This window comes from Ammospiza nelsoni, chromosome 5 (genome assembly GCF_027579445.1).
Source record: "Ammospiza nelsoni isolate bAmmNel1 chromosome 5, bAmmNel1.pri, whole genome shotgun sequence".
Classification (NCBI taxonomy): Eukaryota; Metazoa; Chordata; class Aves; order Passeriformes; family Passerellidae; genus Ammospiza; species Ammospiza nelsoni.
This window is the reverse complement of record NC_080637.1, coordinates 24,056,092-24,079,316: the sequence shown is the minus strand read 5'-3', so window position 1 is coordinate 24,079,316 and position 23,225 is coordinate 24,056,092. Positions and strand designations below refer to the sequence as shown.

General features: G+C 40.3%; 1 protein-coding gene and 1 long non-coding RNA gene across 4 annotated transcripts in view; one reads left to right on the top strand and one right to left on the bottom strand.

The window, feature by feature from the left end:
* The window catches only part of LOC132073273 (ankyrin repeat domain-containing protein 26-like), a 48,580-nt gene extending 30,830 nt beyond the window's left edge, over positions 1–17,750 (bottom strand). For 2 of the 3 annotated variants that reach the window (XM_059472192.1, XM_059472194.1), the window contains exons 1-13: positions 17,354–17,750; positions 15,489–15,603; positions 15,036–15,209; positions 14,802–14,908; positions 14,143–14,280; positions 13,213–13,364; positions 7,537–7,570; positions 7,386–7,458; positions 6,121–6,181; positions 4,288–5,309; positions 3,632–3,761; positions 2,047–2,108; positions 834–945 (exon numbers count right to left, since the gene is read on the bottom strand). In XM_059472192.1, the coding sequence (XP_059328175.1) occupies positions 834–945; positions 2,047–2,108; positions 3,632–3,761; positions 4,288–5,309; positions 6,121–6,181; positions 7,386–7,458; positions 7,537–7,570; positions 13,213–13,364; positions 14,143–14,280; positions 14,802–14,908; positions 15,036–15,209; positions 15,489–15,603; positions 17,354–17,556 (2,383 nt within the window). In that variant the 5' untranslated portion in view covers positions 17,557–17,750. The remainder of the gene's footprint in view (positions 1–833; positions 946–2,046; positions 2,109–3,631; positions 3,762–4,287; positions 5,310–6,120; positions 6,182–7,385; positions 7,459–7,536; positions 7,571–13,212; positions 13,365–14,142; positions 14,281–14,801; positions 14,909–15,035; positions 15,210–15,488; positions 15,604–17,353) is intronic. The other variant, XM_059472193.1, reaches the window with a different exon arrangement.
* A 123-nt stretch (positions 17,751–17,873) lies between these two features.
* On the top strand, positions 17,874–19,745 carry LOC132073677 (uncharacterized). The gene is made up of 2 exons (XR_009418516.1): positions 17,874–18,454; positions 19,516–19,745. It is a non-coding gene; the product is annotated as an uncharacterized LOC132073677 (long non-coding RNA).
* The last annotated feature ends 3,480 nt before the right edge of the window (positions 19,746–23,225 follow it).

Genomic DNA, 23,225 nt, shown 5'->3' with positions numbered 1-23,225 from the left:
TCAAATCCTCCGCTTAAGTCATGTTATGGTTTGAGTCCTCTCACTAAAGAAGTATATGAAAGGATACTTAGAATTATTAAGAATGGCTCCATGGCAAGAATTCTATATTTAAATAGAATTGTTTATACTTTATATTTTAAAAAATCCAAACCAGCATTAAAAAACAAACAGTATTCAATTTCAGTAAACCTGGTGGTCCAGCAGTGTGGAAAGACCTTAGAAAGATTACCATAACCACCTTTCACCATCTTTTCACACTGATCCTAAACCTGTCTTAGTAGAATTCTTGTCTAAGCAGAATTCCATGACAAATAGTTAACTACATTTGAAACTTCTGGAAGCTTGTAAAGTTTTGCTCAAGACACTCAAGAGACAGTGTCATGAACTTCAGGCAGAAATCCTCAGCAAAAATCCCTGTACTTGTAGTCCTACTTTAGCTCCTAGGCAAAGCACAACATAAAGTTATCAAAATGCTATCAAAGGTTAAGCTAGGGGCAACAAAAATGCTAAGCCAGATCACAGCTGTCTTCTGCTGCATTATCATCTAAGAATGGTCAGTCCTAATAGACATACACTGTCATCACTATGAAACAAGAACCTGAACTAGATACTCACTGGAGGAACACAAGTAATGCAAAGAATTTCCTTTACAAACTGGCCAACAAGTGCTGTGATTACTGGCATTAGTTAACAAACAATAAGAACTTCATACACAATAAGAAGTGTATGGTTCACACTCATATTGTGACAGCATTTCTAGGGCAGACACTGATAAAAGTTTACTTTAAGCTTATAAATGCTTACAGACAAACATTAGCCCACCAGGAAGTTACCATTGTCACTTTCCCCTGAAACAAATTGGGAGCATGTTCCATGTCTCTCTGCAGCTGGGAGCAGCACACCACATGGTATCTTATCTGGCATTTCGGAATCCGCCTGCGTAACCTAAAACACATGAATGAAAATTAGTACAAATGCATTTTCAATGCTTTTCTATATAATAAGTTCCTGCTAAACCAATTCATGTAGCATGGTATGTAAGTATATTCTAGATACAAAAATGTTTTTTAAGGCCCTTGGCAAATATCCATCAGAACACAGTATATTGGAAAATCACAGCAATTGTATTTGTTTTCAGATCTTAAGCAAAAACTTCATGCCACTATTCTGCCACGCTGACAAACCTGGACAGACTGGATAACCACAAACAAGAATTAACATGGTAACTCAAGATACAGGTTGTGAACCAACAGCTACATGTCTGCAGTGGTCCAACATTAGTACTGAACTTGTATATGACATTCAAGCTGGTACTGACATTCCCTGCAGCAGTGAATGAACACAGTGCTGCTCTCAATTGCAAGAGCCATTTAGATTGAACAAAGATTAGCAAGGCAGAGCTTAAAATTACCTTGAAACTAACAATGTTTGAGCCTTGTATTTTTAAGAAGGGGATGGGAAGAGTTCTTTTTTTTAAAAGAAGAACCAGAAGGATTTAGCTACAGACCTTGCTGATTGTCATGGACAGAAAAAAAGAAAAAGGCAAATGGGGCTAGCATGTGCAGTGTGCCTCTGTTAAACATGATTTTAAAGAGGGCCAGAGTAACCTACAAAAGGTGGAGAGGATCTGTTCAGAAGCAGCAAACCATCTAGCTTCTAGAGCCCAAGGGCAACAGCTAACCAGGTCAGCAGACTGGGGCAGTATGATGAAAAAGCAATAATCCTGCCAACCTCTGCAAAAAGGTCAGAATATTTTAAGCAGCAAGGAAATTCACTGTTTCAGGACTATACTAGAAACCAAACTCAGCCAGTTGCTGTGACCCAAGCCATCAGCTCACCCTAACTTCATCCCAATCCTAACCGAGTAGCTGGCCTAGAGCAGAATTATTTCAAGGGCCCCCAGTTACAAATATACAGCAAAAGGAAGAAAAGAGGAAATAAGCCTTATCAACAGTAGTGTCCAAATGAAAAGGAAGCTCTCAAGTGATTCTGGATCTTTCTTCTACTTCCTGCAGTGGAAACCCTTGTGTCCTTCACAAAAAGTACCTCGGAATCCCAGGGAGATTCAGCATCTTCCTCTTGCTCTGCTCCCACTGTTGGAAGGGCACCTACAAATAAGGTAAGAAGTGAGATGCTTGATTGCTTGTACATCCAAAGATGCAGGTTCCACTGATGAGGACAAACTAAGAAGCAAGTTTTATTCAAGTGCTTCTTCCCACCCAGACACATCATGTTATCTCCTCTACACTTCCAGTTTCTTTTGCTTCCTTTCTATCAGAAGATAGCTATGCACAACAGCTAGCAAAGCTACAGGCAATATCCAACATACTTGGGTAACATTCAGGAAGATACTTCAGTATCCTGCAGTTCTGCTGTATACAGAGTTAAGGTCTCCAGCCTACAGCTCCAAAATTTGGCATTTGCTATCACTTTCCATTGTACAGGGGGTACCACAGAAACACTATCCAAAACCTCCTCACACTAACATGCACAAAGTCACCAAGAAACAATCCTCCCTTGGTTGTGCTACTAGGAAAGATCTTCCCTGACAAAGCTGTTACCTGGCCCCTTCCCAGAAGCTACACACCTAAGCATTGCCATTTAAAAATAGAGGCTCACACCTCAAACACTTAACCTAAACACACAAAAGCCATTTCTGTCTTGGGGGGGTGGAATTAAAATCCAAACCTCTTCCCTACAATTTTAAGGGTCAGTCTCAGGAGGTTACTAGCCAGATTTTACTAAAGTATTTCTATTTGAAGCTACTCCATTAGGAAAAATTGATTCAGGATTTAGGATTCAATTGTGTAGACACATACACACAAAGCAGGAGCAAGGACCTGGATGTCTGTGAGGGCACCCAGTCCAGAAGAGGCAACTGCTGGTTCCAATCTGACCTCTGACTACTTACACTATGCCAGATACATACTTACAGTAAACACATAAAGGCAGATGAGCAGGTACAGGCACAGCACGACAGCAGGTTCTGCCAGTGCCCCCTGTGCAGCATCTGAGCAGCAGCTACACATGCTCTAGTAACATCTCTGGAGACAGACAACGGAAATGGTGCTTTGTCTTCCTACTGTCAGACCTCAGGTAAGTACCAAAGTGCTCTACTCTGTCTAGGCTGGTAATGTTTTCAAGCACACACATGTGGTGCTGGAGAGACCTTCTACATTTTGAAACTGGACAAGGTGAGGCACTAAACAGCTTTGTCTCAGCTTGACTCAAATCCTTCCCTGGCTTCAGCCAAGAGCAATTACAGCCATTCAATGTGACAGTACTCGTGATAAAAGGGAATACTGTTGTCACTCAAGACCTTTTAGTCCTCCTTCTCTTTGTTATCTGTGCATTTTGTTCACATCACTTCAGGAAGAACATAGCAACAAATCAAGAATGGCACTTGCTTTGTATTGCATTGCTTCATGCCCAATGCTTCAATTTCAGTTCTTTAAGAATGAATGAAAAGCAACACAATCTGCTTTCCTTTTCTGCCAATGCCCGCTTGAACTCACAGGAAAAAGAAAATTTTGCTATTGTAGGAGACAATCACCATTTTAGCTCATTTACGATGCATTAATATTTGTAGAGGAAGAACTTGGGTCAGGATTTACAAAGTCATTTCTCTCACCAGAATTGTCCACTGAAGCTTTGTGGACTTCGTGCCTATCATTACAAACAGAATTTTTCACATCCTCAGCAACTGTAATTTGTAGCTTTTTGCCAGCACCCTCCTTCTCTTCATGTTCAGATGATTCTTCCTAAAAGAGACCAACCAAAACAGCTGAAAAGAACAGTAACACACATTATCTTTGCTGTTCCTCCATAAGCAATTCCTCATGTCAGTCTAACTCCAGCTACATTTAAGTTCCAACATTCCAGAGCATATTTCTTTTTTTCCTCTACTTTGCTCCATGAAAAATCATTAGTTTCCTGCTCTCAATCTTATACAAAATTCTTTTTGTTTCCTCACTTTCAGCTATCATAACATGAATTTTCCTAAATGGTAGTAAAACTTCATAGATAAAAGCTGTAACATAGAACTTAGAAAAATCTAACTGATTCCAGAGTGTACTGCCTATTCTTTTTCCATACTATAATGTATTACCACACCATAGCAAAGAAACTGTTTTGACTCCAAGTAAGACACTAACATCAAAAATGGATGATCAAAAGACGGATATATGTGAAAAATAAGTATTAAGAGAATTCTGGTTTAGTATGTGTTTCTTACTTATCTGACCCTTAGAAAATACCCTTGTGATTGAATCATCCTTATAAACTTACTTCGCTGCTTGAATGAAATGCTGCTCTCAAATTTTCTTCTTGCTTATTTAAGTGCAAAATTTCACCTTCTTTTTTCAGTGGTTTATAGACTTTATTGTCTACTCCTTCATATTCCTCTTCTTCAGTATCTTCACCATCCACATGTTCAAGTATGACAGACGTTGGTCTTCCCCTTTCAGGTCCCGGGGTTTTTTCTGCTAACCAAGAATTATTGTCACTTTCAGAGCCATCACTGAAGTTTGGCCTTTTCTCCTTAACAGCACAACTATCTGAGAGAGGCTGAGGTATCTCTTTTTTCCAGTCTGTCCTTTCAGAGTTTGGAAAACAGGAGTCAGTGTTTCTGTGAAATTTCTCCTCAATCATGCTTTTTCTGTTGCAGCTTTCTTGCATATCTTGCAGATTATTTAGATTTTGAAAGACAGCTTGTTTAGGCACTGACTTGCAAGATATTTCATTATTCATGACCTTTGGAGAAACTGCTGCTATATTTTCTTGAAACCTTTCACAAGACCCAGCTATGAAAGACACAGGAGTATCAACAGATTCCTCCAGTTTTTCATCATGCTCTTTATTTATTTCATCATCATCACAGACATTTCCTGTTCCACATAGAGCATCCCCTTCATACTTGGCTTTTCTCAAATACTCTAATTTCTGATTAATTTCCCCTTTAGGTTCTGTTTTCTCCTCTTTCAGTATTTCATTAGACTGAGTTTCTTCATCCTTCAACTCCTCCTCCTCCTCCTTTTCATCTTCAGTAAAATCTTCATCATCAACTTCTTCCTCCTCCTCCTCTTCCTCCTCATAATCTTCATCATCATCTTCATTGTCATTTTCATCCTCTTCTTCTTCCTCCTCCTCCTCCTCCAATTCTTCTTCATCCAGGTTGCTTGCAGCTGAGACATCTTGATTAAACAATTCTTCACTGTCCCCTTTGTTCACATTTGCACCTGATGGGATTCTTTGTTTGAGACTTTTCTTTGGTGACTCAGGACTTTCAACTCTAGAACCACCACCATCATCTTAAAGTACAAAAAAAAAGAAAAATGCATGTGATCAGAAAGAATTAGGTAAACAGTAATAGGATGTCGGGAGTTTAGTTCAAGCATGGCTTAAAGGAAAAAGCCATGAAGCCATGCAATTGAGAGAAAAGTAACAGGTAGCTGTGAAGCAGTTCCCAGCCTGACTTCTATAAACAATTAGTCTCTCTCAAGCATCATTGTATAAACAATAAGGTTCTCAAGCAGTCTTCCCATAAAAAGTGTAACACCCTCTCTAAGAAAAGATAGCACCCTGAGAACAGATGTAGAAGTTTTAAGAACCGTTCATATCACAGTGAAAACACTAGTTTTATTTTGTGTAAACAATCAACGGTATTGTAAAACAAAAAGAGTAGTTAGAGTTTTCTCTGTTAACCTATCGTAAACCTAAATTTTAAAATATGCATGAAGTTAATTAACACTGTTATTTAAAGTAACTGATCGATCAATAAATTCAGAGTTCAATGCACAATAGTCATTCTCCCCCTCACTTCAACAATAGGGATGTTCTCAGATTAATGTACAAGAGAGGAGACATTTGGGAATGTCTAGAAATAGAGAGGTTGGGCAGGATGGAGGATGAACTTGACGAAGGAAAGGGGCTTAAGAGGTAATTAACATCTTCATTTTAATGACTTATTTTATTCTGAATTATTCAGTGCCATGTTTACAAAACGCTACTTTTCTCATTTACTATTAAAAAAAACCAAAACACCAAACTAACAAAAAAATCTACTTAGCAAGTCCACGTTATGTATCAATATATCATTCAACCTTTTGCAAATTAACTTACTGTTTTTCCTGAACTGCTGTGATGCATTCATTAACAGTGTGAGGTTTGGCTTCTGCAGCTTCTGTAAATGAAGATTTAAGATTTTTTTTAACAGTAACAACAACAAATCCTTTGTTCACATCAAATCTTGAACAGTAAATACAATCACTGTCCTTATGATAGTGCTGGCTCCATCCTACATTTCTAACTACACAAACACTCCTCTCATATCTAATTCAGTAAGTAAGTGCAGGCACACTTCTGCAAATTGTTTCCAAAAATGCTTATGTGCATAACTGTTCTAAAAATCTGTTTCTAACATGTGCAATACTTAAGTAAAATTCAATTATATTTAAAAGTGCATTTTCAGGATGCTTACTTGCAAATGTACACAAGGTAACTATTAATATCCCCATACTTAATGCATAAATTTAGTCCCTGCAAGTACACTTAAAAAATACCCCTAAATTTCAAAATCATGGCAGAAAAATGTATCATTTCTATTTAAATCAGTGCAAGAAAATAAAATCAAGTTAAAACTAAACATGCTTGCATCTCCAGCATTACAGAGTGGGTTGAACTACCACACTCTGGTTCTGCATCACAGCACAATGCCAATGCAACAGACGATGCTCCAGACATCACTCAGTAGTTGATAATTCTACAGATCATTAGTAAAAACAGTAGGCATAAGAGCTTGTAACTAACAAAAAAAGAGTACTACCCAAGCATTAAAAAAATGAGGAAAAACATGCAGTGTGAGATCACATGCAAGAACTGAATGTCATCTTATAGAAGAAAATAGATGACCCATTTGAGTAACTCATCTGCTCATTGAGTACTCTTGAGGAACCTGCTGAGGAAAGGAGAACTAGGTGATGAGGATTTTTACAGATCTTGATAAATAAATGTCCTTTATCACTTAGGAATCTATCCCCAAATTTACAGAAAACAGTAACAATGATTGGACAAGAACAGGATAGGTTATAATAATAAATTACAAATTTTTGAAGTCTGCAAATATGACTCACATGAACAAGAAAAAATATAAAACTATGTGGTTATCTTGTCATCTACTGCTTTTTGGCTTCAAATTACAAATCTACTACATATTCTGTCACAGCTACAGGTCCTTTAGGAAAAACAGCAGAAGGAAGGCTGGCAGGCCAAAGATTACTTTAAAGAGAAAATAATATTGGCTAGAGCTGCAGTTTCTTTCAGTTCCAAAGAATTTGCCTTCAAACCCCTTATTTTTACAGGATATTTTTCCTGTAAATGCACCATACCTTGGGGGTAAAATCAAGTTCCTCTTCCTCAGAGGTATGCCAACTGTCATCGCTCCCCTCTTTCTCAGAGCTTCTTTAAAAGCAAAGCAAAATGAGTACCGTGTCTCTCAAGTCATTCCTCAGGTAAGTGTTATTATTTTTAAAGTCTCACCTTATTGAGTCTCCTTGGGAGAAGTCATCTATTGCTGTTCAAACATTAATCAACATGTTGAAATTAAATTTAGCATGCTAAAAATTAACCATTTAAAAATTAAATATTTTACATGGACAACTTTGCACATCATAATAGAACAATGCTTTGGGTAGTAAATTCAGTACAAGGTGGTATAAATGACTGCATTTCCAAAACAAAATTGCATCTCAAACAACACTGAATTTTAAAAAAATAAAAAAGGAAATAAGAAGACCAGAGCTATATCTCTTTTGGAGTCTTATACCTAGAAGTTTAAAAAGCATAGAAATACCCCTAAATTAAAAAAAAAAAAAAGCATAACATTAATATCCTACATTAGTAAACAATTAACAAAATGGTGGTGGTTTAGGAAGACATTAAGACTTCCAAAGTCCTCATCTTACACACAATTACACACCACATACAGAGATTTATTATTTTATGCAGCATTATGTCTAACATTATGCTAACATTACACTATCCGCTGCTCTACCCAGATACAGATTGTTTTGCAAAGGTAATGAAAATCAAACTCTAAAGCTCAAGTAGAAGAATCACCAACAGTTCTGTACACTGCAGCAAAAAAGGAATTCAGCAGACAAAAGTGGCAAACCCAGGGCACTCTATAGGACACTCCAAGCTTTCATCAGTGTTACAAACACGAACTTGCATGTAGGATAATAGGATAAATCAGGTCAGAAGGAACCTCAGGAAGTCTCTTAGCCAGCCTTCTCAAAGCAGGCTCAGTTATGAGGTCAGAGAAGGTTGTTCAGGGCTTTATCCAGTCTGGTCTTAAACACTTCCAAGGAGGGAGACCGTACAGCCTCTCTGTTTTACTGTTCCCACATCCAATTTGAAACTATTTTGTTGCCATTTATGCCTCTTATATCTCTGCCTCCTGTCAATGTACCACTGGGAAGCACCTGGCTTTGTCTTCTCACATATACTAGAAGCTGCTGCTAGGTCCCCTGCAAATTCACTTCTCTAGGCTGAAAAATTCCAGTTTCTTCAACCTGTCCTCAAAGGGCAAATACTCCTGTCCCTGATGAATCTGATGGCTTTCCACTGAGCTTGCTCAATTTTGAAAGACAAATCTCTCTTGAACTGGAGGCTCAAATTACACCCAGAGCACTGGACATAATCCAGAGTACCAAGCAGAGGTGGATAATTACCTTCCTCAATCTCTTGGCTATGCTGCTCTTAATACAACTCAGGACACTGTTGTCAGGGCACCCTGCTGCTGGGTCATTCCCAGCTCACTCTGCCAAGACCCATCAGGCTTCCTCAGCAAGGCATCTCTCCTGCCAGGAAGTGCCAGTATGCTTTTAGCAAGGGGTTGTTCTTTTCCATGTGCAGATTTTCCATTTGCCCAGGCTGAATTTTGCTAGAAAGGCCTGAGAGTTCATTTACACAGTATGTCAGAGTAAATGCCTCTCCATGACAGCATTGCCCTGAAGTGCATCCACTGATCCTCCCAACTCAGGGCTATTTGCAAACTTGTTCAAAGTGCACTCCAGCATATCACTGATCCACTAAAGAAACCTGACCTCTAGGAATCCAGCTTCAAGAGTCCTAGAACCTTCTCAACTATCAACAGCTCAGATCATATAAAAGGGCTCTTCAATTCCCAAAACAGAAGGGGAAAACAAACACAATTTCCACAACTTCCAATAGTACCTATTTCGGCGTTTCTCAATTCTTAAGAATTAATTCTTGTCAACTATCAGAACAACCAATCCAAGGTCTTAGGCAGAATCATTAAAGGGAAAAGAAAACAAAGGCATATCATATGCCTGAAGACATTTCCTCCACTAGCAGTAAACACAAAAGAGCATGGGAATTTTGTCTGTTTTAAAGACAGAGTACGTGTAGAAATGCTCATGAATACATCTCCAGACCTGCACTGGGCTTTTGGACAATGAAATACCAGTGTGCATGTCATGTAGAGAAAGCCTAGAAGCTGAAACAAGGACAAGCTAACAGTTACAAATACCAACACAGTCTCTAATTTTTACTGTTTCCTTTTGTAAACACACAATATTTAAATAATATTAATTAGTTGTGCATACCACAGTTCCTGTTAACTCAATCAGTACCAGCAGTCTAACCTACCTCCTAATTTCCCAAGCTGAGTAAAAATGCCTCCACCAGTGTGGAGCAGTGAGTTATCATGCCTGATGGGTGACTTCAATTATATTTTCAATTAGTACTCAAGTAATCAAACAAGCTGAGTAAGTTTTCTGAAATTTTGCTGCCAATGAATAGATTAGCTCAGTTGGGTAGAGCTAGTCACTTAACAGCTGGACTTGATGATCTTTGTGGGTCCCTTCTAACTCCAAATATTCTGTCATTCTGTAAAGTGACTTTAAGCAGTGATCAAGAACAAGTTACATTGTCCTTTAGAAGGCAAGAGAGAAAGTTCATGAGCCACCTCTCAGACAGAACTCTGATTACAGCAGAAATGGGATCTAGAAAAGCAGTCTCTGGGGATTGCTTGTTTCCACTTTAATTCAAGCCCATTTCCATTTCAGAGTAAAAGAAGGGCGTACTGAAAAAAAGATTTACTGTCACGAATGACACAAAGCAAACACTAAATTCAATAATAAAGAACAGGCAAAACATGCAAACAAACAAAAACCACACAAAGCCTGCTCTCAAACGTAGTTCATAAAACCAGAACCATCAAAATAGGAGCCTCCAGGATAATAAACATCATAGATGTGTTGATATCTGTATACTGTACAACAGATTTCATATTCTAAATGCTACTGCACAAAATACCTTTCCTTGATTTTCGTGTTCTTGATGTCTGGTTAGGAGATTGTTGCATTTCTATATCCATTTAGGAAAAGGCATGGAAAGGACAGATGGAACAATGACATCAGAATAAAATGAAATTTCCAGAAACTTGGAAAACATAAGCAGTACATCAAAACAGCTACAGCAATGGGAGAACACACTGTGACTATCAGCCTATTCTACAGTTAGAAGTGCTGGAAACAACCCAACCAGAGTCTAAAGAACTCTGCTCTCAAGGGACAGCGTCAAACAGTAACTTAATGTACTTGCTCCATGTAAAACATCCATATTTCAGTATTTTGAAACACTGAAACATATTTTCAGAAGTATACTCTCCTGACAACTTTGTATTTCCCTCAATTTGACTACTTGTCTAGCAGAGATGCTAATTCAATTCCTTCATGGTTGTAGAGTGCCTTACACATACAGCACACAAAAGTCCTTTTTCTAAGCATCTCAAAAATCCTATGTGTCAAGAACCAAACTTTGGAGACTATCCAGAAGTTTCAAGGAAATCTTGGCTCCCTGTACTCAGACCAGCATGCAACTTTGAGACAGTATGTTATTTACACACACTCATCTTAAGTTACAGTTTTAGCATGTTTATATCCCTTGCTGAAAAAGAAACCCAGTAACTTGTTGCCTTAAACCAGCTTATCTTAAAAGTTGTGTCAGTTGGTGCCTGATACAAACATAGGCCACTTCTACCTCAGTTTGAAGAGTCCTGCTTACATTCATTTGACCATGCTGAACCACTCAGACATGACAAGAGAGCAGCATGCTCCCCCAGGGCTATAGAGCAGGCCATAATTGGACTGAAATGGGTGCATTGACTGGTGTATCACACATGTGTTTGTGTGTGTACATGTCTGTGTGTTGTGGAACACAAGCTCAGAATATAAATCACTATGCATCTGCTCTACTCATCCCACCTAATAAAATGGAAGAATTCATTCTGTGATTGCAGCTAACTGACACCAAATTCCTTCATGATGCAGTATTTGTGTCAGAACAGAAGGGAGACCTGCTTCTATCAATTTTACCACAGGGAAGGAATGTACTTGTATCAAAACAAGATACATTTAAAGAGTTAAGAAAGGACTGCATCATGGTTTCTCATGTGTTCTACATTTCTCAGCTTTCTGAAGGGATAATACAGGACAGCTTTTACTGAACTTGGGAGACAGAAATCACTGAATTCTTTTCAAAGAGCTCTATGATGGAAACCCAACAGTTTCCATAGGGACCCAGGAACACGAAAGGAACAACACATCACACAGTAAGTATCCATATAAACAAAAGCCAACTTTTGAAGTAGGCTGAATTACTCACTAGAGGAGAGTATTTTGAAAAATATTCAACAAGTGCAAAATCAGCAAAAGGAACAAAGACAACACTGAAGATCCCAGAAAAATTGTATAGAAGGGCAACAGAAACAAAATTGATTCCAAAATAGGTTTCTCTGTTCTCCTGAGATCATTCCAAGTTCTCCTCTAAGAGAGGCTTCAAAGTCTGTTACTGCAGCATATGAGAAGAACTCTCATGGTACAGGACCTGTACCTTTTGTGGGCAAGTTAGAGACTGCAGAATTAATGCAGGTTAATATTTTCTTTATGTTACTAATATCTAAGAGACAGTCACAGTGTGCGCTGTTTGGGCAAAAGCAACAAACCACCTGTATCAAAATCTTTAAAGAAGAAAAAGATCTCTGCAAACTATCAAGAAACTTTCCAAATCTCTGACTAGGTCAAAACAAGTGTTCCTAAGTGAAAGCAACAAAACCTGACTCTAAATTAAATTCCTGTATCTAGGAAAGGTCAGTGAGGAAGAATAGCCCATATTTTGCTCTTTTTTCTAGACATATTTAAATATGGAGTAAGGAAGTGTATTTAAAGGAATAATGAATTGTGCTTGAGCAGTGTCTTCTGTCCATTTGCCACACAGTACCAAAGTAACGCCCTTAAAAATTCGGAAAGAATAAAATCTCCCACTTGTAGGGCTTGAAATGTAAAGAACAAGACACTATTTCATTTATACTAAGGCATTCATTTTCTAAGATTCCTCTAGGACTCTGAGCTCATAACCATTGACTGAATTTTTAAAACTCACTGATAATAACTATTTTCTTTTAAAAAATTCATAAAAATTACTGAAAGTGGAAGAAAAGCATTATTTTTATTGTAAATCAAACTATGCTCTACCCAATGCAGCATTCACAGACACTGCAATGTTACTGCCAACAAAGTTACTTTTCCAATATAATATTTGCTAAGTAAGTCTCTACAGCACCTACATGGAAACAGCTATAACTGATTTTGAGAAATAGGCCAAGCAAAAAGGACCTTAGTGCAGATGGAACTATTAACATTAAAATGAAGACACAAACTCCATGAAAATCAACAAGACACATACCTTTCTGCTCATTTCTCTGTTGCTTCCCAAGTACAGAAAGAGGAACAACTACTCAGGTGGAACCCACTGCTTTTGTAACTGGATTTTCACAATCTGAGTTGCCATGTATAGGTAAAAGTATACACTTGAAAAGTAAACACTTTTGCCTAGTTCCTTCCCTATCCTCCTCTCTCTCTTAAGGAAAACCCAAATAGGTGGACAGTCTCACAGACGGAAAGTAACAGCACTAAGAAGTGAATACAGAGTGCAAACCAAATGCTTTCACAGCCTGACAAGCAGCACTTCCAACTATCATCAAATAAGCACATTGACAAAGCTAGTGCTACTCCATCTGATGCCTCCACTAAAGCCAATGGTGAACACAGTAAGCACTAAGAACACAAACCCCTAAGAAAAAGCCACACTGATTATCCTTGTGAGCTACTCCCTGGTGAAGGGTCTTACCTCCTCTGTCCACAGCAGGTGCACCCAAGGTGAAGCCAGCAGCTGCTGCCCTGTGTGGAGTGCCAAGTGCTGTGATGCCTCGTGCACCACCACCTGCAGAAGCTTCTCCTGTGTTTTCCCAGTCTGCATATTCTGCCAGTTGTTTGCTAAGACTGTACAGTAAAGAGAGGAAATGCATTAGGTAAAAAATAATCCCATACCTGCATATACCATTTAATAGAAGAGTTAACAGCCAGTACTTATCCAACCTATTCTTATCCTATCCACAGCCATTTATATTTATATACTCATATGCATTTACTGTGTGACTATTACACACATCAATATTCACTACAGTCATGTTCACTCTACAGCCATATTCAAACCAAAGAAGGTATTAACTCCTGCTTGGTACCTGTCAAGATTCACCTCTGGAAAACTGTGGGATACAGATATATTTTAAAGTTCATATTGCGCAAATGTGAGCTTGGTAATAAAACTTGAAATCTAACAGAGAACTCTGGATAAAAATTTTCCTCAACTTCCAAGTTCACACTAGACACTGGAATGACACATATTAGAAGACAGAAGGACATGACCACAAGTTGTGCTGGGGAAGGTTAAACTGGATATTAGAAAAAATGATTTCAGGGAAAGGGTTATCAGGCATTATAACAGACTGATCAGTGAAGCTGGTGAGTCACTAGCCCTGGAGGTATTTGAAAGATATTGTAGATTGGCACTTAGGGATGTGGTTTAGTGGTGGACTTGGCAGTGTTAGGTTGATTCTTAGGGGCCTTTTCCAATTTAAATGATTCTATGAAGACATCACTGAGAGCAGCTTCGACACAAGTCTCAGCACACTATTAAACCTTGGTGCTGTTATCAAAAATTATCAAAAACCGCACTAATAAATGACAACTTACTCTAATGATAGAGTTTAAAATTTACCTAGAATATCCATGAATAACAGCATAATCCTCAGCTGTCCATCCATTAGTGTCTTTATGGGAAACATCAGCACCATACCGAAGAAGAACCTTTATCACATTAAGCTCTCCACCAGAAGCAGCAGTCATAAGTGGGGTTCTGAAGGATCCAAGAAATATGATATGAAATAGATTGATTTACAGTCACCATAAATATTTTTGTTTCCGTTTGCCCTCAAAAAAGTTTACTTTAAAATGAACAAAAGAAAAAGCATTTTTCATTAAGATAAACAATAAAATGGGAGAGGTCTCAAAACAATTAAATGTTTAATCTTAAAACAAAGCTTTCACACAGACAATACTTAGAAATTCTACTACTATGCAGGAGATGGCTTTTCAATGTGAGGGAATGCCACTGAGCCAGTGGCAGGCTTCCTTCCTGCCAGAAAGGCCATCACACAGAGTAACATTTTGCAATAGTCAATGTGGAAAGCATCGAATGAGATACAACAGATACAACAGCAATCGCTGAAGTACAACAATCTTTCACAAGTCACGCAGAAGGAACTGCTCCTGTGGGGCTCCTTGTTCTGTATTTTTTCAAACCTCACTCCCATGTCTCTCTCCAGCCAAGCTGAAGAATATTAAAGAGACCCATGTAAAGTTTTGACAGCCCCTCACCTTTCACATTGATCTCGAGCATGCACGTCAGCTCCTTTTTTAAGGAGAAACTCCATTATTTCTCCATGATGTTCGGAGATAGCAAGAATAAGAGGGGTACATCCCTCCTGAAAGGGCAGATAAAAGTTAAAAATCAAAGTTAAAAAAACAAAGAAACAAAAAAACCCAACCAAACAAAACTTTATTGTGAATGCAACTTTTGGAAAGCACTTCACTAACAAATATAAAATGTACCTTATTTTGGGCATCAATATTGGCATCATGCTGAAGTAACAGCCCTGCTACAGCAGTATTGCCAGACAGAACAGCCAGGTGAAGGGCAGTGTTGCCATCAGCATCTGCCAGATTGGGGTCAGCACCATGTTCTAGCAGAATAGCCACACATTTTTCCTGCTGGCATTGTACTGCCTGGAAACAAAACACAAAAAACTTCCAGCATTTACAGTTTCACTTTGTAACAATTCCTCCATCTTCCCAATACAGGGAATTAAGAGCACCTTCAACGATAGCTAACATATGCCCATTCCACAACAATCACAATATGCGTGATTTTACAAAAGTTCACATAAAGAATACTGAAAAATACATCATTTAGTTCAAAATCAGTGAGTCTGAACTAAATGAGAATCTCTTGCAAGTGAGATTCTTCAAAATCTCACTTGCAAGAACATACCATAGTCAACGTACCTTCATCAGTGGTGATCTGTTATCATTGTCAAAAAGATTTAGCTTGCACTTGTTTTCTACTAGAAATGTAACTACATCCACGTGGCCATTTGCACAAGCAAGATGCAGAGCCGTCCTAAAAATTAAATAAATTGAATTAGCACAGACAGGGATAATTTCAGGTTTTTTTGATAAACAGACATGACCACAAGTTTGACTTTGCAAATCTCAAGCTTAAGAACCCACTCCATTAGCTGCACAATAGCTGCACACCAAATGCTTGGGAGTTGCTAGCAAATACCTTCCACAGCATCTGCTTAGTAAGGGGACATTTCCTTCAGTGTAGAATATAATCTGCAGAGATTCCTGTGCCCAGGGACTGGGTATTGTCCTCTGTAGTGTGGGACTACATACGTGGCACAGCAACAGAGACCAAAGCCAGGGAATCTGAGCTGGAAAATCAACTTCTAAGTTTTTCTTTGATCATTCATGGGCCAGAAGTGTACTGGAGATGTTAGAGATGGGTTGAATTGCAAGAATATTAGAGCTTCCCCTCACTTTGAGAACTTTTCCTTTTTCTGTAGCTTTTTTACTACTGAAGCAAAACCAAGAACATGTTTTCACCAAAGTGCCTCTAACAACATGTAGCAAATCAGAGAGCAGAACACTCTGATCCTGACTACAGGAAAGTTGTTTTTTACTTTCCTGTAATGTTTAACTATCATAGTCATAAAAAGCCTACTACAGATTAAGTCCTCTCCAAGGAGGCAATGCTGTGTTTCCACAATATATAACCAGCACAGGAAAGCTGAACTTTCTTCTTCAATTTAAAGCCTTGCCAGAAGGAAAAGCAGTCCTTCAAACCACATCTTAGGTCTGATGTCAATTAACCAGTCCACCTGTACATAAAGACACAATCACCGTGGAAGTCCCTGCATGTGATTCCTCCTACAAATCTAGCAGGTGTTTTTAGGGAAATAAAACTAGATGAGCTTTATTGCTGCCAGAAGTCCAGCCTGGAAGCTGAGCTACTCTGCTAAAACCAGACCCTCTTCAGAACATCACAAAGGATTTGGCTCTGAGTCTTTTGAAAAAAGGTGATTCCCTTTCACTTATGATAGATCACCAGGAACTATGCTGCAGCCCAGAGCTTCTCCTGAAGGTAGAACTGTGAAGTGCTTGCTGTGCTTGACTCAAACCCACACACAACACCTGCCTGAAAGCAACAGCTTCTCCTGCAAGTCACTGACCAGATATTCCAGTCCAAGGCACTGATCAGCTGTACCAAAGCCTCAGAGCAAAAAACTAACTGCCACCTAAAACCACACTGTGGCTTAGGCTGCCATATCACACTCAAAAAAGGCTACTATGCGTGCACCATCAATAAACAACATGTTTATTTTGCGTTATAAATCCTTCCTAACTGCAGCATCCACCTTTCTTTAAGTTGCTCCCAGCTGAAGCAGCACATCCTTCGGGCTCAGCTACTGAACCTGCAGGCTGAGCCCTCAGAGGTGCACAGAGATGGAAGTGATTGCACTCAGACTTCAAAGCCTGGCTAGAGAATGGCCACAAGACTTCTCTTACAACTCTTGTTTGCCAGGCTAAGAGCTCGCTTCCACCCCCGCGCCCCTGGGCAAGGACACAGGAGTTCGGGAATAAGAGCACTGAAGAAGCCGGGTCAAAAACTGGCAAGACCGAATTCAAGGGGTTTTTGGCACCTCCAGCTGATTCCCACAGCCAACCAAGGGCTGCGGCGCTCGCACTCCCACTCCTCACAGCGCCGCTGCCGCTCCTCCTGCGCCGGGGAACCCCCGGGGCTCCTACAGCTGCCCCCGGGGCTGCCGAGACCTGGGGCTACCGAGACCCGCAGCTCCCGCCCTTACCGCTCCGCCTTGTCCCGCCCGTCGATGCCGTATTTCTTCAGTCCCTGCCGCACCTGGGCCAGGTCGCCGCTGGCGGCCGCGCGGTGTAGCTTGCCCAGGTCCTTCTGCCGAAGCTCGTAGGCACCGCCGGGGGAGGGAAGGGAGGCGCTGCCGGCCGGCGGCTGCCCCTTCCTCTTCCTCCCGAACCCGAAGATCCTCTTCATCTTGCAGCGGGAACGCAGGCACAGTCCCGTCTAAGGAGAGCGACGGCGGGAAGCACGGGCGGGCTGTATCGTGCCTCAAGCAGGGGCATGGGAGAGGAGCTCCCGGGACCGAGCTCGACTCGATGCGGCTCCCGCGGAGCGACCCCCGGGCGGGGCGGGGCGGGGCGGGACCCCCGGGCAGAGCCCGCACCCACCGCCCCCGGCAGCCCCGTCCCACCACCCGCGCACCGCGAGCTCCGCGCAGGCGCGAGCGGGCCCGCGCAGGCGCGGCTGCGGGAGGCGGGGCGTTAGGGAGGGAATAGTGCTCGGCCGGAATTAATGTCCCGGAGCACTCAGTGCTCTGTGGGCGCCGCTCTCAGGCTTGGGTCAATGGGTGACGAAACAGACAGCAAGGATTAATGAAAGAAGAAAGGGGATGGAGCTGAGCTTCAGACATCATCTGCTTACGTGCCAGATGCTGAGGAATACGTCTGGTCCCGGTAGCTGAGATCGCAAGCTGCTGACTGAGATTAAGCAGGTTAAGCTTTGGGTGGGAGTCCGAGACCAGAGACCGTGAGCTGCCAACCTTCGGGATATCCAAGGGCGCGAAGATGGGTGACGCTAGTCATGTGAACAGACTGGGAGACCCAGCAGGAGCCTGGAATTGCCGACTTTTTGGGTAGCAAAGGAGATGAAGAGCGCCAGCTAAGTCGTTGAACATGGAGAGTGGGACAAGAGCCGAAGACTCGAGCAGGACCGGCTCAGGGAAAGACTGAGGCTGTAGAAACCCGGAGGTTCTTTATGTAGGTGCTCTCCTCAGAGGCACCAGCTCGAGCTGTTTCTGTGTTACTGCACAGGAATAAATTGCTTTATGGAACGAGATATCTGGGACTCTGCTGTGGGAAAGCGGGGTCGAACGGTAAGGAAAGCTGGTGTGACCGTGTGAGAGTCGGGCTGCGGGGAGTTGTGTCCGGCGAGGCGCCCTCACCGCGCTGGAGCCGTGCGGGGCCTTTGGCGCTGTGACACCTTCGGGCTGTGACTGTCAGAGCTTTGTGAATGGTCAGACTGGGAAGCTTCCCTAACATCCATGACAGGCTCAGAAAGTTACTTTCTGATAACTTCCCTAACATCCATGACAGGCTCAGAAAGTTACTTTCTGATAGGTGGGGCTAAGTTGGCACCGACACAGAGGTATACAAATATGCATACAGACGGTCTGTATGAAACTGTAGTAGAGAAAGCAAAATATTTGGTAAGTTTGGAATAATTATTAATATTGTACTGCTACAGTGATGCCACTGGGTAGTTCAGATACCATACGATTTGGGGATGATGCCATGGTACAGTATACCCTAGGGTATATGGCTAATGGAACGCCTTGCCAAAACAATTCTTCATATTTTTAGAAACTACTTTTTGCATATGAATTTCTGAAAAACAGATGGCAAACAAAACCTAATTCAAACAGAGAAATGCATTTCACTATGATAAACAGTAAAAATATTTATTGGCAACTGGACAGGAATATAGTACCACTTTGTAGGGAGGTGATTCAACCCTTAGAAATAGTTTCTTTTCCTTCATCACTAAGAATGGTACATACACTAAAATCTTTATTTTCCTTTCCAGAATGAATCTTCACAGCTTTATCAAATGTTTGCTTCTGGCAATATTCTCTTCTACTGCGGTGACTGATGTACAGAAACTTTCATTAGTTGATTTTCAGTGTATTAGCAGTGTTCTGACTCTAGAAAGAAGACCCAAAATAATAATAACAATAATTTTAAAAAGATGTAAAAATACTCTTTTGCTGAAACCTCAGCTAAGTAGATTCAGGCTGCAAAACCTAACTTTCTATGAGTATTAGGAAATAACTATTAGTAACCATTTTGAGAGTGTCTCTATAATCAATCTGACCATTTAATGGAAAAATGGGGAGCAAAATGCATTTTCTAACTGGATATACTTGTTTTCTTCCAGCCATCTTAGAAGAAAGGCAAGTTTTTATTTACAAGATGGCAACATGGGATAAACATGAGTCATCTCTCTGCTCTTCAGGAGGAAGTATTTAATCTCAACTTTTCAAGTGGACACATGCTCAGCCACAGATAGTTTTATTTTTACAGGTTACTCCCCAGCTAAGACCAGGAAACCCTAATTCTATGTCAAATATTTCAGAATGGTATTAATAAAAAACCCTGTGATTACAATGTCAGTTTCAGTTGGTGACTTTGATAGCTGAATGGGCTAAAATTTGGTTTCGTGCTTTTGAAGATAAGGGGATGCAGATGGGGTCATAGAGTCATATGCGTACAACAGGAGCTGTTCATTCCTTACTAGCCAAGAAAGATGCAAAAGAAATAGCTAGTCTCTGTCACTAAAGCAACTGCCAACTGTTTTATCAATACTACTTCTTTAATTGTGTTGGCTCAGGGTGCTGTTGAAGATACCAAAATATATGTTTTTAGTTTTGATCCATTTCTATTTTAAATTTCATTTTTATAGTTATTTTTTGGATTTAGGTTTGGGGTGTTTTTTTGTTGGTTTTTTTTTTTTTTTTGTTTTTTGGGTTTTTTTTTAATTTTGGTATTTCCTATTCTGTTCAGTGTTCTCTATGCTTATCTGTAGTTTTCTCAGTATCATCTAATAGCAGCTGTTTCTTTTCCTGTCTGCATGAAATGTTTTATTCCTGTTCCTGAATTCTTGTTTCATTACAAGACTTGTGTAGCACAGGGAGATTTCCAAATAGGGCTTAAGTGTGACTTAAGTGTTGCATAAGCACTGGTATTTGGATTAGTCTGCTGTAGGTACACCTTTCCTTCAACATGATTCACTGTAGGTGGGTAATTTAGCTGACAATCTTTGTACAGCTGAGGTATAAAATGACAGTCTGAAACTCCCCTTTGCCAATATGGCTAATTCCCCTATTAGACCACCTGGTGCATTTTGTCTACCAGGAAGGAAAAGTGTCAGTAAGGACTTGGGCTGATAACAATATGCTGCTAAGAATCTGGTTTAGTACACCTGCTTTGCAACTGCTGTATTTATAGAAGAGTGGTACAGCTTAGAAAAGCTGCCTGGGAGGATTGCATGTCTCAGTAATACTGACTCTGAGGCTTTGAAGGGGATGGGGTAGTTAGAACACATCCTGCAGCTAGCTTTCCATTCAGAATGTAGAAGGGATTTCTTTTGGCTTTGTCTAACTGATGAGCAAGAAAATTTATTTTTTTTTTCTATACAGTAGAGGAGTTACTATATGGTGCTAACACCACCAAGGTTATGGGTTCAATCCTTTTATGGGCCATTCACTTAAAAGTTGTACTTGATGATCCATCCTTGTAGGTCCCTTCCAATCCAGAATCTTCTCTGATACTATGATTCAGAAGAGGCTTATTAGAGTATTCAGAACCACAGAAATTCACTGGCTCACACTTTCTGGGCTACCAATATACAGTTATCAATGAATGAACTCTGTGTTATTGTGGCGTCAGGTAGGTCGCAATTGGATTTGTTAGGTTTGGTTCATTTTAGTTGAGAAAAATGCAAAGTAGACCTTTGTCTTCCTTCTTTTTATTAAACTACTTGGAAATTATAAACCACAAGAAAGGGAGAAATGTCTGCTGACAGTAGGACTGCAATGCATTGAGAACTTATTCCAATTCCTAAATGCTGTGGCTTAACCCTAGACCCAAACTGAGGTACCACACAGCTGCATGATCACTATCCCCTGCATACACACCACCATCCCCCCAACCCAGTGGGATGGGGAATAGAATTAGAAAAGGTATCAAAAGAACCCTGACTTGTGGGTTCAGATAAGAACAGTTTAATAATTGATACAAACAAAAAGGTAAGAATTGTAATTTCTAAAAGAGGAAAAATTAAACCCATAAGGAACAAGTGATCCACAATACAGTTACTCACCACCCACTGATTGTTGCCCATCCTGTCTAACTTGACCCAGTTTCTATGGTGTGGAATATGCCTTGGGCCAGTTTGGGTAAGCTGTCCTAGCTTACTCCTCCCAGCTTTTTGTGCATCTCCCCACTGGCTGAGACATGAGACATTGAAAACTCCCTGACTTCTGGTAAGCACTGCTCAGCAACAGCCAAAACAGTGTGTTATTGTGCTGGTGGGGCTGTGGTAGAGTTAATTTTCTTCTCAGTGACTGGTATGGGGCTGTGTTTTGGATTTGTTCTGAACACAGTGATGATGATGATGATGTAGAGGTGTTTTTGCCATTGTTGAGCAGTGCTGTTGGGTCCTAAGAGTGCAGTCCTGGGCCACCTGCTCTGAGACAGACACAAAATGTCAGGTCCTGAGAGCATAGTCACAGACCACCTACCCAGGTAGAAGATATTTGGGATATCCCTGGGCTAAATTAGGTAGAAAAATGCCAAACAATCAAGTAGAAAGCTTTATTCATGGCAGCAATGATGGCAGAACTAATCTTAATTTCCAGCCTTACTCATTCTGAAAAGTGCTGAATGTTCAGAATCCAACTGCATTAAGGCTGTACATTCCTCTTCAGTGGAGAATCTATCAGTGATTCCAGTAATGGCAATGAAATAATTTGAGCTGAAATGCTTTGTAGGGTTAGACCTATGTTTGGGTTTGGTGCATCCAGACAGTGAACTTAACACATCAATTATTCTGAGTCTTCAGTGCAAATATCAGCCCTGCCCAGAGCTGTGCTTGAGTACAGAGACTGTGTGAGAAACATTTTGATGGAGAGGTATGGGAGCCTTCATCCTTCCAGCAGTGAACAACTAATAAGAGAGTAGGCAGAAAGTTAATGATGACATTATTCACTTTGTTGTCTGATGAAATGTTTTGTTGTCCTTACAGTTTGTGCCAGCTGTGTTTAAGATACTGATAAATTCGAGTTTAGAATAGGCTTAGACATGGTTTTCAACAGACACTGAGGGAAGAGAACCATGATTGTTCCCAGAAAAGTCCCCTGAAAACTTCAGTTGGTAAATGATTTTTCTGTGACCCTCACATACTGATTATTAGGCTTTTTTTCAAGTTCAAGTTAGTTTCAATTTCTTGAAAGACTGAGACTTTCTGAAATAATTATGCATACTTGGTGTTTAAAATCAAGCCAGCATCAAACAAAAAGAAATTAGTGCTAAATCAAAACACACATGCAGTGATCAAACTGCTAAATAGCCAGATTTCATCAGCTTACATGGCATCACAGAGTTTACTGCTGCTTCTTACATCATGTGCCTTTACTTAAAGTTTACAGTACGGTTGCTGCTCTCCTCCTCTGAGCAGAGGTCTCATTCTCAATTATGTGAAGAACTCATGCAATGTACTGTTTAATTAAAATTGTTAGCCTCCAAAGGGCATTTGGGATTTACAACTCATACATTTGCTAATAAATGTAACTTTCACAGGGATCATGTGGAGAGGAGGTGGAACATTATTTTAATGCACATTTTGCCAAGTGTACTTTGGTGTATGTTTGGAGAGTGATGTCTCAGAGTTCTAATGCCTGCCTTCATGAATTTGAGGATATGAGGAGTGGTGAGGTGGACTTCCATAGATGTCTACTTCCCAGCAAGACCTGGGAATGGTTTTTCTTCTTGACTTCCAGGTCTCAAACATGTCTCTAAGCATGAAAATAACACTGGAAACATTCCAAACACATTAAGGGAAAGGATGAGAAAGAATAAAGGGAAACT